The sequence below is a fragment of the Leucoraja erinacea genome, chromosome 6 (genome assembly GCF_028641065.1).
Source record: "Leucoraja erinacea ecotype New England chromosome 6, Leri_hhj_1, whole genome shotgun sequence".
Lineage (NCBI taxonomy): Eukaryota > Metazoa > Chordata > Chondrichthyes > Rajiformes > Rajidae > Leucoraja > Leucoraja erinaceus.
In genome coordinates, this window is record NC_073382.1 from 67798872 (window position 1) to 67818780 (window position 19909).

General features: G+C 43.0%; 1 protein-coding gene across 5 annotated transcripts in view; it reads right to left on the reverse strand.

Moving 5' to 3' along the window:
• slc36a4 (solute carrier family 36 member 4) overlaps nt 1–19909 on the reverse strand; it is a 411562-nt gene that overhangs the window by 338739 nt on the left and 52914 nt on the right. The window contains exon 10 of one of the 5 annotated variants that reach the window (XM_055637284.1): nt 7673–7875. The exons of the other annotated variants lie outside the window; for them this stretch is intronic. Within the exon in view, the coding sequence (XP_055493259.1) occupies nt 7836–7875 (40 nt within the window). The 3' untranslated portion in view covers nt 7673–7835. Of the gene's footprint in view, nt 1–7672; nt 7876–19909 lie in introns of those variants that run through there. 5 annotated transcript variants of the gene reach the window in all.

A 19909-nucleotide genomic window follows, 5' to 3' on the forward strand; every position in this document is an offset into this window, starting at 1 on the left:
AATGATTGGTCCCTTATCCTGAAGCTGCACATCACCCACAACAAACCCCTCTCTCTGCTTCACTAGTTCTAGACACTTCAGCCAAAGAAAAGCAGACCTTAAGCACACAATGGACCATCAAATAGAACTGCTACTTCACAGCTCCAGCAACCTGGGTCCAACCCTGACCTTGGCTCATGTCTATGTGGTATTTGCACGTTCTCCTTGTTTCTTCCAGGTACTACAGTTTCCTCTGCATCCCAAAGACATGCAGGATCACAGCTAATTGGCCACCTAAATTGCCCTAAACCTAAATTGTCTCGACCCAAAACTAGGCTCACCCACATTCCCGCTCCCAAACTGTAGTTCTGTGGTAGAATTTGGGGTGGGTGAGAAGAAATTGAAAAGGGATAAGTATATTTCAGGGCTGCACCTAATATCCTCAGAGACCTGGGTTCAATCCTGACCTCAGCTGTTGTCTGTGTAGTTTGCAAACTCTTCCTGAGACCGTCAGTTTTCCCCATTTCCTCCTACATCCCAAAGTTTGTGGATTAATTGGCCTCTGTAAAGCCGCCCCTAATTTCCACTGGGTGACGCCGTCAGCGATGGCAGTCTCTCCGACGGTCTGTCTGACTTTATCATTTTTGGTATTTTTAGTGTGTTTCTAAAAGTTTGTGTTTATGTTCTCTGGTTTGTTTTATGTGGGGGTTGGGAGTTGGGGTCGGGGGGAAACGTTTTTTCAATCTCTTATCTTGCCGGAGATGCGATTGTTTTCCGGATCACATTTCTGGTCGCTCTGCGGCCTAACATCATGCAGCTTGCGGCCTTGCTCGAGACTGACTTTGAGTCCCACCGCGGGGCCGTGGACTTGCCATCGGAGTCTGCGATCCCTTGCCTTGGATCGACGCTCCAACGCTTGATGGTGAAATCCCTGCGGATTTCACCATCAAGGAACTCGCAGTCTCAGGTAGAGGCTGGTGTCGGGAAGCTCCAAAGTCACAAGAGGTTCGACCAGCCCCGACTCGGGGTCCAATCGCCCGGCATGATGGAGCTGAAATCCCCCCCCCCCCGATGCGGGAGCTTGATCGTTCTGATGTGGAGGGCTCGACCGGCTGCTACAGGAGCAAAGATTGTGGGGGATTCACTAAGGTGGATGTTTATGTTAAAATATATTTTGTGTGTCTTGTTCATTTTTATTGGTATGACTGTATGACAAATCAAAATCCTCGTATGTTGCAAAACATACTTGGCTAATAAAGTATGATTATGATTGTGATGTGTAGGGGACGGATGAGAAAGTGGGATCACATAGAACTAGTGTGACAGGTGATGGATGGTCAACATGACCTTTTCAACTGAAATCATGCATGTTTCAATTACCAATCTCTTGCTCTACTAAACTAATCTCAGGAACCTTGCTCCATCTGCCCCACTCTAAGGTAATGAAGCCAATAAAAAAGTACACAATATCCCCAAAACGTCATCTTGTCATTACTTTCTCTTGAACAGCAGGTCCCTATACCCAATGTGCCTACCTGATTGCTTTCCCTAACTACTTGGTAACTCTAATTCATGGACAAGGACTCACAAATCCCCTTGAATATTATAACATCAATCACGCCCAGTCATAAAAGAGCTGACAAAACTAAAACAATTGCTTGACCAGCAGGGAGAATGAAAAATTCATGGATTGGCTTAATGCCATTGAATAAATACTCATCAGGGTAATGATCCGTGCTCTTGCAACTATGTACGCTTTTTGCTAAAAACCTTAAACAGACATTACAGAAAGAATGTTTTCTTTTTTTTTAGTTTAGTTCAGATTAGAGAGACAGCGCGGAAACAGGCCCTTCGGCTCACTAGGTCCTCGTTGACCAGCAATCCCTGCATATAAACACTATCCTACACACACTAGGGACAATTTTTACATTTTACCAATCCAATTAACCTACAAATCTTTTGGAGTGTGGGAGGAAATTGGAGAAAACCCACACAGGTCACAGGGAGAATGTACAGCACCCATAGTCAGGATCGAACCTGAGTTTCCGGCGCTGCAAGGCAGCACCTCTACCCCTGCGCCACCTCTCAGGTAAATACCAATGTTACGGTTATACTACTCCTTCATATCAATGTCTATGATTAATACTGTACTTCATGTTGACAAAGTGTCAAAACAAACTTAAAGTAAAATTTGCCCTCTAATTCATCAAAAGATTAAAATCCACTTCTGCAAAGGGCTTCGAGCCCTTTAAAAATCATCAGGCAGCTGAAGCTTAATATACACCAGATAATCGGAAAAGTAATGGACACCGACCGAGTTCAGCTTTTGCACCAAGAACTCTTATAAAACCCATTCCCAAAAATATATTGGGGATTATGTTTAATCTCAGTATAACCAAATAGTCAAAGTTAGTAATTTCTTTGGATAAATTAGGTTAAATTGTGTCAATCACAAATTAGTTGACTGCTGTTTAGCTTCTGCTGAGGTGCAGGACATGTATTTCATGACAAGCGATTCTTCCATCACGACACCATAAACAAGATCGCCAAGATGGTCTAGAAAAAGGGGACCGAACTATGGGTTCACAATTAAGCCCTTGTCCCACAATGCGAGTTTACCCAAGAGCTCTCCCGAGTTAAAAAAAAATTATAATCAAACTCGTGGTAATTCATCACGAGTATTTTTTTAATCTTGGAAATTTGTCACACTGTTGAAAAAACTTCACGAGTTTCCGCGTTTCCCGAGTACCTGCCGCTAGGTTCCCGAGTACCTGCCGAGTACCAGCTGTTGGAGCGAGTGGAGGAGGGTCAGGGCTATGAGTATATAAATCGAGCGCGGGGCTTGCTTTTACAGAGGCCCGGGAACCGTTGGAGCGAGTGGAAGAGGGTCAGGGCTGTGAGTATAGAAATCGAGTGCGGGGCTTGCTTTTACAGAGGCCCGGGAACCGTTGGAGCGAGTGGAGGAGGGTCAGGGCTTACCGAAATCTGTAACGTTCCACACTTCATAGGGAGGGTTCTGGTGGAAGCCGCTGATTGGTGGAAGCAGACTAGAGGAAGCAGCTGATTGGGTGCAACCTCAGGTTAGCATTTCTGCTTTCTGGTTAAAGGTACAGTGCTTTAGTAAAGGTACAGTGAGCCAAGGGTACAGTGGACTAAAGGTACAATGCTTTAGTAAAGGTACAGTGAGCCAAGGGTACAGTGGACTAAAGGTACAATGCTTTAGTAAAGGTACAGTGAGCCAAGGGTACAGTGGACTAAAGGTACAGTGCTTTAGTAAAGGTACAGTGAGCCAAGGGTACAGTGGACTAAAGGTACAGTGCTTTAGTGCTTTTTGTTTATATAATAAAGGTGCAGTTTAAAGGTCAAGAGGGAGCAGCTGTTGTGAGTCAGATACCTGCTGAATTCTCCCAGCAGTTTCTATTGTATTATACTTGTATCGGATCCAGGGTAAGGCGGGAGAATGACAGCCAGAGCAGTGTACTGTTCTGGATGTCAGATGTGGGAGGTCATGGTGTCGGATGGCCCTCCAGACGTCCACATCTGCACCAGGTGCAGCGAGATGGGGCTCCTAAGGGACCGTATTAGGATCCTGGAGCAGCAGCTCGATGACCTCTGTCTGGTCAGGGAGAGTGAGGAGGTCATAGAGGGGAGTTATAGGGAGGTGGTCACTCCAAAACCACGGGAGAGAGACATGTGGGTCACACTAAGGAAGGGCAAGGGGCAGAGGCAGGGACGAGTGAGTACTCTAATGTCGGTGCACCTTGCAAATAAGTACTCCTGTTTGAGTACGGATGGGGGTGACAGCCTGCCCGGGGATAGCGACAGCGGACGGGCCTCCAGCACAGAGACCAGCCCTGTTGCTCCGAAAGGTAGGGAAAAAAAGAAGTGGGCAATAGTAATTGGGGACTCTATTATTAGGGGGTCGGATGGGCGATTCTGTGGATGCAGTCGGGAGACCAGGATGGTGGTCTGCCTCCCTGGTGCCAAGGTCTCGGACGTGTCTCAACGCGTCCAAGATATCCTGAAATCAGAGGGAGAGGAGCCTGAGGTCGTGGTACATATAGGTACCAATGAGATAGGTAAAAAAAGGGAAGAGGTCCTGAAGGGAGGATTTAGGGAGTTGGGAGGAGAGTTAAGGAAAAGGACCAAAAAGGTAACAATCTCAGGATTACTGCCTGTGTCACGCGACAGTGAGAGGAGGAATGGAGTGAGGTGGAGGATAAATGCGTGGCTGAAAGACTGGTGCAGAGGGCAGGGATTCAAGTTTCTGGATCATTGGGACTTCTTTTGGGGAAGGTGGGACCTGTACAGAAAGGATGGGTTGCACTTGAACCCGAGGGGGACCAATATCCTGGCGGGGAAATTTGCAAAGGCTACTGGGGAGACTTTAAACTAGAATGGTTGGGGCGAGGGACTCAAATAGAGAAAGCTAGTAGACAGAATGGGAGGCAGGAAACAGAAAAGGGAAGCACTCGGACACAAGAGGAGACAGAAAAAAAAGGAAATAAACAGAGAATAAGAGGCGGGGGGTTTCTTAAATGTGCATATTTTAATGCTAGGAGCATTGTAAGAAAGGTGGATGAGCTTAGAGTCTGGATAGACACCTGGAAGTATGATGTTGTGGCGATCAGTGAAACATGGTTGCAGGAGGGCTGTGAGTGGAAACTAAATATTCCAGGATTTCGTTGCTTCGGGTGTGATAGAATTGGAGGGGCAAGAGGTGGAGGTGTTGCATTGCTAGTCAGGGAGGATATTACAGCAGTGCTTTGGCAGGATAGATTGGAGGGCGCATCTAGGGAGGCTATTTGGGTGGAACTGAGAAGTGGGAAAGGTGTAGCAACACTTATAGGGGTGTATTATAGACCGCCAAATGGGGATAGAGAATTGGAAGAGCTAATATGTAAGGCGATAGCAGATATTAGTAGTAAGCACAAGGTAGTGATTGTGGGAGATTTCAACTTTCCACACATAGACTGGGAAACACATTCTGTAAATTGGCTGGATGGTTTAGAGTTTGTAAAATGTGTGCAGGATAGTTTTTTGCAGCAACACATAGCACTGTACCTACTAGAGGAGGGGCAGTGCTGGTCCTCCTGTTAGGAAATGAGACGGGACAGGTGGCGGAGGTATGCGTTGGGGAGCACTTCGGGTCCAGTGATCACAATACCATTAGTTTCAATATAATTATGGATAGGGTCAGAACTGGACCTAGGGTTGAGATTTTTGATTGGAGAAAGGCTAACTTTGATGAGATGCGAAATGATTTAAAAGGAGTGAACTGGGACATTTTGTTTTATGGGAAGGATGTAGAAGAGAAATGGAGGACATTTAAAGGGGAAATGTTAAGAGTACAGAATCTTTATGTTCCTGTTCGGTTGAAAGGAAAGTAAAAAATGGAAAGAGCCCTGGTTTTCAAGGGAAATTGGACATCTTGTTCGGAAAAAGAGGGAGATCTACAATAATTATAGGCAGCATGAAGTAAATGAGGAGTAAAAAGAATCTTAAGAAAGAAATTAGAAAAGCTAAAAGAAGATATGAGGTTGCTTTGGCAAGTAAGGTGAAAGTAAATCCAAAGGGTTTCTACAGCTATATTAATAGCAAAAGGATAACGAGGGATAAAATTGGTCCACTGGACAGAGTGGACAGCTATCTGCAGAGCCAAAAGAGATGGGGGAGATATTGAACAATTTCTTTTCTTCGGTATTCACCAAGGAGAAGGATATTGAATTATGTGAGGTAAGGGAAACTAATAGAGTAGCTCTAGATACTATGAGTTTCAAAGTAAAAGAAGTACCGACTTTTGAAAAATATAAAAGTGGATAAGTCTCCAGGTCCTGACAGGACATTGAGGGAAGTTAGTGTAGAAATAGCCGGGGCTATAACAGAAATATTTCAAATGTCATTAGAAATGGGAATAGTCCCCGAGGATTGGCGTACTGCGCATGTTGTTCCATTGTTTAAAAAGGGTTCCAAGAGTAAACCTAGCAATTATAGACCTGTTAGTTTGACGTCAGTGGTGGGTAAATTAACAGAAAGGATACTTAGAGATAATATATATAAGCATCTGGATAAACAGGGTCTGATTAGGAACAGTCAACATGGATTTGTGCCTGGAAGGTCATGTTTGACTAATCTTCTTGAATTTTGTGAAGAGGTTGCTCGGGAAATTGATGAGGGTAAAGCAGTGGATGTTGTATATACAGACTTCAGTAAGGCCTTTGACAAGGTTCCTCATGGAAGGTTGGTTAAGAAGGTTCAATTGTTGGGTATTAATGGTGGAGTAGCAAGATGGATTCAACAGTGGCTGAATGGGAGATGCCAGAGAGTAATGGTGGATGGCTGTTTGTCAGGTTGGAGGTCAGTGACGAGTGGGGTGCCACAGGGATCTGTGTTGAGTCCACTGTTGTTTGTCATGTACATCAATGATCTGGATGATGGTGTGGTAAATTGGATTAGTAAGTATGCAGATGATACTAAGATAGGTGGTGTTGTGGATAATGAAGTAGATTTTCAAAGTCTACAGAGAGATTTAGGCCAGTTGGAAGAGTGGGCTGAAAGATGGCAGATGGAGTTTAATGCTGATAAGTGTGAGGTGCTACATCTTGGCAGGACAAATCAAAATAAGACGCACATGGTAAACGGTAGAGAATTGAGGAATGCAGTTGAACAGAGGGATCTAGGAATAACTGTGCACAATTCCCTGAAGGTGGAATCTCATGTAGATAGGGTGGTAATGAAAGCTTTTGGTGTGCTGGCCTTTATAAGAGCATTGAATATAGAAGTTGGGATGTAATGTTAAAATTGTACAAGGCATTGGTGAGGCCAATTCTGGAGAATGGTGTACAATTTTGGTCGCCTAATTATAGGAAGGATGTCAACAAAATAGAGTGAGTACAGAGGAGATTTACTAGAATGTTGCCTGGGTTTCAGCAACTAAGTTACAGAGAAAGGTTGAATAAGTTAGGTCTTTATTCTCTGGAGCGCAGAAGGTTAAGGGGGGACTTGATAGAGGTCTTTAAAATGATGAGAGAGATAGACAGAGTTGATGTGGACAAGCTTTTCCCTTTGAGAATAGGGAAGATTCAAACAAGAGGACATGACTTCAGAATTAAGGGACAAAAGTTTAGGGGTAACATGAGGGGGAACTTCGTTACTCAGAGAGTGGTAGCGGTGTGGAATGAGCTTCCAGTGGAAGTGGTGGAGGCAGGTTCGTTGGTATCATTTAAAAATAAATTGGATAGGCATATGGATGAGAAGGGAATGGAGGGTTATGGTATGAGTGCGGGCAGGTGGGACTAAGGGAAAAAAGTTGTTCGGCACGGACTTGTAGGGCCGAGATGGCCTGTTTCCGTGCTGTAATTGTTATATGGTTAACATTATGAGCCGCTACGAGACATCCACGAGCTCCGACGTACCCGCTACGTACTTACGAGTTTGGTTGGGTTTTTTAAACTCGGGAGAGCGCTTGGGTAAACTCACATCGTGGGACAGGGCCTTTAGCTATATGCTCAATCACTGCTGTTATTTATTTTATTGTAAGCTGATAGAGGAACTGGTGGTTTTACGGAACGCTCTAATTTTGAGAAGCCACGTTGATAATAACAGATGCCAAGCCATGACAAACCACGGACATCAATAAAGTCAACAATAAAGATCTCAACTTTTCAAAACAAAGTGCAGGGAAAGCCAAGATTACAAAGACTGACAAAAATAACACCAAAAGTCAAATGTTTACATTTTCAATAATGAAAGACTGCAGAGTTACAAGCATCAGTGTGATTCTAATGTTGCAAAATTATGCACCAGTCACAGGACAGTGCTTGGAGTATGCAAATTGAGATTCCGTCCGTATTACATCAATGAAAAATACTGGCACTGCCCAGCCCATCATCCTCACTAGGAAAAATCAAACACAAAAAGTCAAAGGATATCCAAACACCAATCCTTTCCATTTAATTTATAGAATAAATACTAACCGTCTCTGCCCAAGAATAGGTTTATATTGAAGATATCCTCATTAATATTTAAATACATTAATATAATTCATAAACTCATCAATATACTTGAATCCTTAACATGTTTACGATACAATCAAAGTAATAAGCCCAAAATCATTTTTAACATAGCACAAGAAAACAGTTACCTTTAATTCAACCATAGTCAAACCTAAAAACTTTACTTTGGTGATAATAATGCATTTAACTGATAAAAATTAGTAATGAGATTCCAAGTTTATGTTCACGAGTTTAAACGAGTTCCCACGTGTATTTCTAAGTTTGCCGTTTACTTCTCATTTCTGCGATGTATCAAGTTCCTCTCCCGAGTTACTCTTGAGCCAACAACGACTACCGACATGTGGAAAAATCATCACATGATAAAAATGATGTCATGCAGTTTTTTTTTCACCATAAAAAGCTTCCCATGTTAAATTTCTTAGGGTTACGGAATCAAGGGATATGGGGAGAAAGCAGAAACAGGGTACTGATTTTGGATGATCAGCCATGATCATATTGAATGGCAATGCTGGCTCGAAGGGCCGAACGGCCTACTCTTGCACCAATTCGCTATGTGTTTATACCTTTTAAATGTTTTGACATGCATTTCATAGACTTAGAAAATGACACCTGCCTTTTCAGAAAAGTCACAATCTTGTAGTGCTCTCACCAAGGAGGATACTGGTGATCCATCTGTGTTTCTCCTCATTTTAAGAAACAGCCTCAGGTCTTTTGCCCAGAGAACCTTCAACCAACAGAATTATCAATAGTATGGTCAGTTAAAACAAGTGACTGGTGAAGAATTAAAGAACCATAGGTTCAGCTAAGATAAATATATTCCACCCATGACTCCCAGCGAGCTTATATTTCAAAGCTTTCTTATTTAAGTTTTTTGGGAAAAAATATATACATTTTTTTTTAAACCAAGTAAAATGCCTCCTGTATAATTTTGTGTTGTTTCATCTTCCCACCCAAGCCCAAGAAGAAAATGTAGTGCAATGGGACAAAATACATATTAACTCTACAGAATCACAGACGGGCAACATTATGTTGCAAATACAATATTAAACATATTAAAACTGCTCTGCTGTACAGTCGTAATTAACCCTTCTATTAATTGCTAAACAAAATGCAGCTGAACCTGTGATACAACATTCGCAATCATTGCTCCCATCTAGCATCATTTCACCAATTAATCCTAAATAAACATTCTTGCGATGGTAGCAACAGCATGATATGTGTTGTTACATCACAAAATCAATAAATTTAGGATACAAAAGCTCAATTCACAACTGTCTGCATGCCTGCAGGTTACTGCACATAAAATTCTCATCCCGGCATCCATTTAAAAAAAGCAGTGGAGACTTCTGGCTGCACCACCCCCATCAGGCATCGACTTCCAGACACTGTTAAGTTCTTGGGTGAACACATTTCACCTGAACAGCCCCCAATCCTTCCCCCCATTTTACCTCAACAGCCCTCTAGTTTCTGATCCCACAATAAAGGGATAAAAGTACCTTATTATTTACCACATCCAGAGTTTTCAATTTTATGAACCTCTTTTAGTTTTGTTTATTATTGTCACATGTACCGAGGTACAGTGAAAAGCTTTCTTGTTGCGAGCTATCCAGTCAGCAAACAGACTATACATGACTAGACTAAGTGGGACCCGTTGGGTCCCAGCATCACACAGGAGGGCTGGTCATCCAACGCAATATTCCATCTCTCCACCAATTCTAATATTGGTGGCCAGTTGGGGGGGGGGGGGGGGGGGGGGCTTCTGGAGCGCTAGTATGGGTGTTGTGGGCTGAAGGGACTAGTTTCCAGAGGGCTAGTATGCAAATTGTGCGCCAAATGGATTCTTGGGCTGGCGTCTCAGTCAATCAAGCCTGTTGTGCTGGCAACTCACTCACTCACGGCTGGTGGGCTGGTAGTTGATTCACGGCTAATCCTTGAAATTCTATTTCAAGCAGGGTATAAGGCCACCAAATTCAACTGCAGTTTCATACCATTTGAAGTAGGGTGCAAAGTCACTGAAGACAGCGAGTCGTGACCTCTCCCTCCTCCATCTTGCAGAGACTGAGCCACACCCGCATTTCCGGGTTTTATAACCCCTCCCCCACCAGAAAAGGTGTGGCTTTCATGGAGTGATTGACAGGAGAGAGATTCTCAACATTAAAAAAAAAACTAATAACACTTTTATTTTTCAATGATGGGAAGAATTCTCTGCATCTGCTCAGCGGAGGGGGACTGAGTAAGATGGCCAGAAATCACAGCCGCAAGTGGTAGCGTTTTATCTAAAATCAATATACAGTGGAAACAGGAAGTAAGTGCATTTACAGTAGTGCCTTTTAACTTCAAGCCAAAGCACCCAAGCCACCATTTGCAGTAAGTAGTGCCTTTCAACTTCATGCCACCATTTGCAGTAAGTGGTGTCTTTCAACCCAAGCCACACCCAAGCCATCATTTGCAGTAAGTGGTGTCTTTCAACTTCATGCCACCATTTGCAGTAAGTAGTGCCTTTCAACTTCAAGCCAATGCACCCACACCCCCCATTTGCAGTAAGTAGTGTCTTTCAACTTCAAGCCACACCCAAGCCAACATTTGCAGTAAGTAGTGCCATTCAACTTCAAGCCAAAGCAACCAAGCCACCATTTGCAGTAAGTAGTGCCTTTCAACTTCAATCCAAAACAACCAAGCCACCATTTTCAGTAAGCAGTGCCTTTCAACTTAATGCCACCATTTGCAATAAGTAGTGCCTTTCAACTTCAAGCCACACCCAAGCCACCATTTGCAGTAAGTAGTGCCTTTCAACTTCAAGCCAAAGCAACCAAGCCACCATTTGCAGTAATAGTGCCTTTCAACTTCAAAACAATGCTCCCAAGCCATCATTTGCAGTAAGTAGTGCTTTCAACTTCAAGCCAAAACACCCAAGCCACCATTTACAGTAAGTAGTGTCTTTCAACTTCATGCCACCATTTGCAGTAAGTAGTGCCTTTCAACTTCAAGCCACACCCAAGCCACCATTTGCAGTAAGTAGTGCCTTTCAACTTCAAGCCAAAGCAACCAATCCACCATTTGCAGTAAGTCGTGCCTTTCAACTTCATGCCACCATTTGCAGTAAGTGGTGTCTTTCAACTTCAAGTTGGTATGAATCATTTTAGAACCAAGACATTTTTTGCAAGCTTTAGAACAAATAGACATTTTTTTTGCAAGCTTTAGAACAAATAGACATTTTTTTGCAAGCTTTAGAACCAATAGACATTTTTTTGCAAGCTTTAGAATCAATAGACACGCATTTTTTTGCAAGCTTTAGAACCAATAGACATTTTTTGCAAGCTTTAGAACCAATACACTTTTTTTTGCAATCTTTAGAACCAATACACTTTTTTTGCAAGCTTTAGAACCAATAGGCATTTTTTTGCAAGCTTTAGAACCAGTAGACACATTCTGCAAGCATTTTAGAACCACTAAGGGCACTTACATTTGAGTAGACATGTGTTCAATGTTATTCACAGCTCAGAGCAACACGACCCTCTGCCTTCCTCCATCTTGAAGAGTGAGTGAGGCACACCACTTCCTGGTTTTATAGTCCCTCCCCCCCGCCGCCAGCGGGGGCAGCAGAGAGAATGGGGAATTTTGTAAATACATTAATATATGTCATTTTTAATCGACGGGAAAAATCCTCGGCACACATGCGACGGAGGGGGGCTCTGAGCAAGGTGGCCAAAAATGACGGCCGTAGGTGGCGGCGTCCGATTAACGGTAGTAGTCAAATTAAAGATACTGGTATGATTAAGAAAGTAATTCTCCCCTCAGTGTCCTTTTTACAAAAAAAATCAGAATTTAGCCCATCTTTAAGACCCCTAACCCTGTCAGTATCCTGTGTCTCACGACAATACTTTTGATCGCATCAACTATTGTTGCCCAATTAAGTAAATTTTGCATTATATTACATTGTAAGTGTAATGTGACTGATATGCCTTGAATTGCTGTCAATGCATTTAGAATTGATTTCCATTAGAAAATCTAAAGTGGAGAGAATAAAAGAAACATCTTAAACCTTAAACTCTCACTCCAATCTCTCACCACATGAACGTTCTGCCATCGACTCACTCCGCAACAACCCAGATTGGGTTATCAAACCCGCTGACAAGGGAGGTGCCGTGGTAGTCTGGCGCGCCGATCTCTACAAAGCTGAGGCCACGCGCCAACTCTCGGACACCTCCTCCAACTTACCCCTGGACCATGACCCCACTGACGAGCACCAGGCCACCATCTCCAGCACCATCACCGACTTCACCCACTCCAATGCCCTACCCGACCGAGCCCCCAACCTCAACGTTCCCCAGCCCCACACAGCCCGATTTTACCTTCTCCCTAAAATCCACAAACCTGAGTGTCCCGGAAGACCCATTGTCTCTGCCTGTTCGTGCCCCACCGAACTCATTTCCAAATACCTTGACTCCATCCTATCACCCTTGGTTAAATCCCTCCCTACCTATGTTCAAGACACCTCAGACACTCTCCGTCGTCTCCGCGCATTCCATTCTCTAGGCCCTCACCCCCTCATCTACACTATGGAAGTCCAGTCACTCTACACCTCCATCCCCCACCACGATTGTCTCAAAGCCCTCCGGTTCTTCCTTGACCAGAGAAGCAACCTATACCCAGCCACTGACACTCTCCTCCGCCTAGCGGAGCTGGTCCTTACCCTCAATAACTTCACGTTCGACTCCTCCCATTTCCTCCAAATACAAGGCGTAGCTATGGGCACACGCATGGGCCCCAGCTATGCCTGCCTATTTGTCGGTTATGTCGAGCAATCCTTGTTCAATACATACCAGGGCCCCATCCTCGACCTCTACCTCTGCTACATCGACGACTGCTTTGGTGCCACCTCCTGCACCCGCACACAACTGACTGACTTCATCCACTTCACCACTAACTTTCATCCGGCACTCAAATACACCTGGACCATTTCCGACACTTCCCTACCATTCCTTGACCTCACTATCTCCATTGCAGGTGATAGACTTCTGACCGACATACACTATAAACCCACTGACTCCCATGGCTATCTGGACTACACTTCTTCCCACCCTGCTTCCTGTAAGGACTCCATCCCCTACTCCAAATTCCTCCGTCTACGCCGCATCTGCTCCACGGATGAGGCGTTCCACACCAGGACATCTGAAATGTCCTCATTATTCAGGGAACGGGGGTTCCCCTCCTCCACCATAAATGAGGCTCGCACCAGGGTCTCTTCCATACCCCGCAACACTGCTCTCTCTCCCCATCCCCCCACTTGCAACAAGGGCCGAGTCCCCCTAGTCCTCACCTTTCACCCCACCAGCCGTCACATACAAAAAGTAATCCTCCGTCAGTTTCGCCACCTCCAACGTGACCCCACCACTCGCCACATCTTCCCATCTCCCCCCATATCCGCCTTCCGCAAAGACCGCTCCCTCCATAACTCCCTTGTCAATTCTTCCCTTCCCTCTCGTACCACCCCCTCCCCGGGCACTTTCCCTTGCAACCGCAAGAGATGCAACACTTGTCCCTTTACCTCCCCCCTCGATTCCGTTCAAGGACCCAAGCAATCGTTCCAGGTGCGTCAGAGGTTTACCTGCATCTCTTCCAACCTCATCTATTGCGTGCGCTGCTCTAGATGTCAGCAGATCTATATCGGTGAGACCAAGCGGAGGTTGGGCAATCGTTTCGCCGAACACCTCCGCTCGGTCCGCAATAACCAGGCTGACCTCCCGGTGGCTCAGCACTTCAACTCCCCCTCCCACTCCGTCTCCGACCTCTCTGTCCTGGATCTCCTCCATGGCCACAGCGAGCAGCACCGGAAATTGGAGGAACAGCACCTCGTATTCCGTTTGGGGAGTCTGCATCCTGGGGGCATGAACATCGAATTCTCCCAATTCTGTTAGTCCTTGCTGTCTCCCACCCTTCCTCAGTCCCCCTGCTGTCTCCTCCCATCCCCCAGCTTCGGGCTCCTCCTCCTTTTTCCTTTCTTGTCCCCGCCCACCACCGCCCCCGATCAGTCTGAAGAAGGGTTTTGGCCCGAAACGTTGCCTATTTCCTTCGCTCCATAGATGCTGCTGCACCCGCTGAGATTCTCCAGCTTTTTTGTGTAACTTCCCTTCACAATATTGCCTGGCCTGCTGAGTTCTTCCAGCAGTTTGCTATTTGCTCAAGATTCCAGTATTTGCAGTCTCTTGTGTCTCCTGGAAACACTTTTTTCTAAATATATGCTTGCCTCCCCAATCTGCAAACAGCAAATCAACAGATGAATACCCAGCAAACTTGCATCTGGCACTACGTAATGGGCTTGTCCCACTTAGGCGACTTTTTAGGCGACTACAGGAGCTGTTTCCACACTGCATCACTATGACTATGACTCCTTGGACAGCACCTTACAAAATCCCACAATCTCTACCAGCGAGATGGACAAGAACAAAAAAGCATGGGAACACCGCCTCCTGGATGTTTCCCTGCAGTCATGACCATCCTGATGGGAAAATATCACCATTCCTTCACTGCTGTTGGGTCAACATTAAATTCCTTCCATTTGGCCATAAACCCATGACATTGAGATTTAAAAATTATGTTATATTGTGAATTCTTGTGTGAATGTTATTTGGACACTTAGGCTATTTAAAAATGTTAATCTATTCTTAAGAAATGGATAGATGTTTAGATCTAGTAATTGAATTTTGTAATTAGCTACAATTAGGTAACTAACTAATGATATGCTTTAATTTTAAGTAATCTAAGTAAGATTGTTTCATATTTGTTTCAGAATGCTTCAATCTACAATAACTGAAAATTTATTTCAGTTCTCTTAAATTTTAAGAAAATTATCGGCCTTTAAATGTTCTCGATCACAGCTTTTGTGTTAAGTCATTGAAAAAGCAATAGTGAACAAGATGCTAATTTCCGAGTATGAAAATTGCCATAACTTTTTTAATACTGAAGATATGAAAGTGAATTAGGTGTCAAATTTAACTTATTTTTATGCTTTATCTGATGGGATAAATTAAAGACGATTTTTAAAATCTCAAAATTTTGTAACATTGCTAGTGTTAGATGGTTAGTGTGGACTCGCTGGACCGAAGGGTTTGTTTCTATGCTGTATCTCTTTTTAATTTTTTTTAATTTTTGTTAGAAGCAATTGTACAAAAAAAATGATCGACATAAAAGTTATACAATTTTCGTACAACTTCAGTTTTAACATTTTATAAGCTAATAACTAGATAGGAAAAAAAAGGAAAAAAGAGGAGAAAGAAGAAAAGAAAAAAAGTAAAGAAGAAAAAAAAAACCCGCTCACCCAGCCCTACCATTGGTTTTGAGTTTGTGTTCAACAATTATGTTGTTGAAGAAATTCAATAAAAGACCATATTTTATTGATCTGGTTTGTCAGACAAGACAAACCTTATTTTTTCTAGATGTAGTGTCTCTGTCATTTCTGTGATCCACATCTTCACTGTGGGGACTGTTTTATTTTTCCAGAATTTAAGTATACGTTTTTTCGCAGTTACTAAACCATAGTCAAGAAAGCGTCTTTGAAATATCGCTAGATTAAGACAGCCTTCTGACATTCCTAATATTATTAGTTTTGGATCTGGCTCCAATTGAGTTTTAAGTGTTTTAGAAATCATATTGAATATTTTCCGTCCGGATGTTTTGTGTTTTTATACAGGATACAAAAGTATGAGTTAGGGTGGCTTCTTGAAAGTGACATTTATCACAAAGAGGTAGGTTGGGAAGATCTTGTTCAATTTGGTCTTTGAGTAGTATAACCTATGCAATACTTTAAATTGTATCAGGCAATGCCTGGAATTTAAAGAACAGTAATGTATGTATTGTAGGCTTTCATCCCATATATCTTTCGAAATGGGTAGACCCAGCGTCCTCCCATGCTCTCCTATAAATCTCAGAAGGTGGTGTCAATATTTAGAAGGGTATTATAAATGCAAGATATCAACTTGCTTGTGTCAGCATGTCTATTCAAACAATCGTCTAATATATCAGGACCCATAGTTGCGGCTGGGACTATATCAACATTTAAGGAACAGTTAGACAGGTACGTGGATAGGACAGGTTTGGATGGATATGGACCAAATACAGGCAGGTCTGGCTAGGACATGTTAGCCGATGAGGGCAAGTTGGGCCGAGGGGCCTGTTTCCACGCTGTATCACTATGACTCCTTGGACAGCGCCTTACAAAATCCCACAATCTCTACCAGCGAGAAGGACAAGAACAGAAAAGCATGGGAACACCGCCTCCTGGAAGTTTCCCTGCAGTCATGACCATCCTGATGGGAATATATCACCATTCCTTCACTGCTGCTGCGTCAACATCCTGGAACTCCCTCTTCACATAATTGTGATACCCACAGCCAAAGTGCAGAAGTTCAAGGAGGCAGTTCACCACCACCTTCTCGATGGCAATTAAATGTTGGCTCCATCTGCAAAGCACATTCTTTGAATAAATTATAAAAAGTTGCTTTGGTTTCCTCCCACAACCCAATGATGTGCATTTTTGAAGGTTAATTAACTTCTGTAAATTGCCCCTAGTATGTAGGGAGTTGATGTGAAAGTGAGATAAAATAACTTATGTGTTAGATGGTCGGTGTGGACTCGGTTGGCCGAAGGGCTTGTTTCTATGCTGTATCTCTAAACTAAACTTCTCCGCCTCACTGACCATCAACACAGGTGCGCTTCAAGGATGAGTGCCGAGTCCCCTGCCCAACACTCTTTATGCCCATGACTGTGTGGTCAAGTACAGCTCCAATGCCATCTAGAAACAGCATTGCTGTTGGGTGAATCACGGGTGAGTATGAGTCAGCATACAGGAGAAACACCTCTCACACAATCTCAGCAAAACCAAGGAGCTAATTGTTAACTTCTGAAAGTCAGGAGACCACATGTCAGTTTTCATTGGTGATCAGTGGTGGATAAAGAGTTAGCAACATCATATTCCTGGGTGTTAGCATATTGGATGGCCTGGGCTCAGCACATAAATTTATACACAAAGGAACATCAGCACCTAGTTTCTTCAACGTTTAAAGAGATTCAGCATGGCATTAAATACTCTAACAAACTCTACAGATGTATTGTAGAAAGTTTCCTGACTGGTTTCATCATGGACAAGTGCTGTTCTATTGCACAATAATACAAGAGGCTGTACAGAGTGGCGGGTCAGCTCTGTCCATCATGGGCACACCATTCCCCACCATTGAAAGCATCTGATTGAGACAGTATCCATCATCAAGGATCCCCACCAACTGGCCCACATCCTCTTCTTGATGTTACCACCGGCAGGAAGAACAGAAGCCCTGCACGTTAATATTGGCCAAAATAGAGCTACAGAAAATGGAGGATCTTTGCATCTGCAGGGCCTGCTTGGCCTCTGTCTGTGAAAAGCTGCAGACTGTGAGTTTGCGCTTGCTAGTCTGAACCGTAGATTGATATGCAAGATGGGGAAAGAACCAGATGTTCTCTCTATTGTTAAAATGTATGATGACTTTGCAGAGGAGCTCAAAGGTGTTGCAGATGCATGATCAAAGTGCTTTGTGTGTTCTGTTGTTTTTATTTATATGACCGACTTACCAAATTAAATTCCTCGTATGTTGCAAAACACACTTGGCAAATAAAGTACTATTCTGATTCTGATCAGGATTGGCTCGCTGCAGAAGGGTTGTAAATACTATTAATAATGTTGCACAGTGTTGATGTTACTGTTTGATGATTGGCTGAAGTGTGAAGCCTTGTTTGAATTGTTTATACTCCCGGGGAGAATGTTACATTGCTTGATTAATTGACTTCCTTCCAGAAGCTTCTGTAGAAACATTGTAATGGGGTGCTTTGTAATTGGGTTGGGGAATTGTCAATAACACTTTAATGTAATCGATATCTGTGATTGGTTTGTAGGGGTACCACCCCCATTTAGTTCTGTCCTGTTGGGCCCGATGACCTATAAAAGGTAACCCCCATGAGGATCGTTGTCAATCTTCTGGAGGGGCGCTTGGGACTGTGTAACCTTTTGAAGGTATCTGCTTGCACGGGGCTGAAGGGCTTGGACAAGCAGAGACAAGGATCGATCCCGCGGTGTGGTTAGGTATCGTATAGGGTGTTCGTTATTGTTTCATAAAATAAAGTTTAATGGTCCAGTGCTTAACTCAGTGTTTTACTGAACTAGACTAAGGGGGTTAGCTCTAGGAGCATAATTACACACCAACATGTTCCGGAGCAGCTATTTACCTACAACTATCAAGTTCTTGAAACAAACCTGCACCACCCTTATCTTAACTTAGCAACGGAATACCAAGGATTAGCTCTTTTCTTGCACTACCATGGACTTGTTTTCTAACTGCCTTTCTGCAATAATGACTTGATTTTTTTGTGCACAAACTCTTCTCATTGTCTTGTATACTTTGGAAATTTACACGTTGTCCGAGTTTACGTACCTGTAGTGCTGCTACTAGCAAGATTTTCACTGCACTTGTAGCCTCACCATACTTGTTCATAATGGCAATATACCCGACTTGACTATCTGTGGCGTTTAAGTACTTAAGGATAGATTAGATAGGATATTGCACTGGGCTGAGTTATGCACTAAATTCCCATTGGGGAAGTGGTTTATTATTTGACAGGGGAAGTGGTTTATTATTAAGTTTGCTTTATCTTAAGTAACTTGCACAAAATCAATAGACCAAAGAGATTTAGATAAATTAGGTAAATGTGGCAGGCAGTGTGCACTAGGCAGCAACAAACTGGTTAATAGTAACCAAGTAGAAATAAGCCCTAGGATAATGGTTAGTTTTGTTTATTATTGCCACATGTACCAAGGTACAGTGAAAAGCTTTTGCTTATGTGCTATCCAGTCAAAGAAAATACTATATATGATTACAATCAAGACGTCCACAATACACCGATATAGGATAAAAGGTGCAACATTTAGTGCAAGATAAAGTCCAATGTCTGATTAAAGATAGTTCTAGTTAATTTGAATTGCTGTAAATAGTTGCTGTATTAACAGGCATGCATACTTTCAGAAATACATACCACAAACCAAGTTGGATATTTAATTTAATCATGGTTAAAGCGAATTGGAAATTTGCGCACCATGTAGAACAATCAAGCATTCATTATGCTCAGAGAATTAGAGTGTGTGTAACTTGTGGTAATGTGCAGTTTTTATTTCTGGTCAACATTAGTTTAGCTAAACAGATGATGCATGCAAGAATATGCTAAGCTTTAAAGTTTGATGGCAGGCTGAAATTTTACAGTGTTTTTAATCCAAATTAACATTGTTTTTTTCAATACATTTTGACGGGAACGCTGATAGGAAAGGGTTAGAGGGGTATGGGCCAAATGCAAACTAATGGGATGAGCTCAGTTATACAGTCTGCTCAGACTGGACAAGTTGAGCCAAAGGGCTTGTTTCCATGCTCTATGACAGTGACTTTTACGGTGGTAACTGCATATACACAGTTAATGAAGACTTGCAAGCAGTTAGAGTATAGTTACAACACTGGCATCTACTGGCAATATGGAAGATTACCCACATACTATTCCAATCCAATCTGACTAATTACCCCCCAATTAATCTGTTCTCAACTATCAATAAGGTGTCAACAATAGCATCATCATGTGGCAAATAGTTCCCAGTACCCGGTTCACGAATGATCAGTTATGTTTTTGCCCCAATTACTCCACTCATATAATAGCCAACGTCCAAACATGGAACATAAGAATTTGAGGTTTTATTAACAACCTGGATTTTCCATTTTCCAATGAAAATGCAAAGGGAAGTTGAGAAAGTGGCTATAGAGAAAATACAAATAGGATTCTGAGTTTTATCAAAGGGGGGTGGCACACACAAGAACAAAAAAATCATGGATAATCATTTATAAAACACC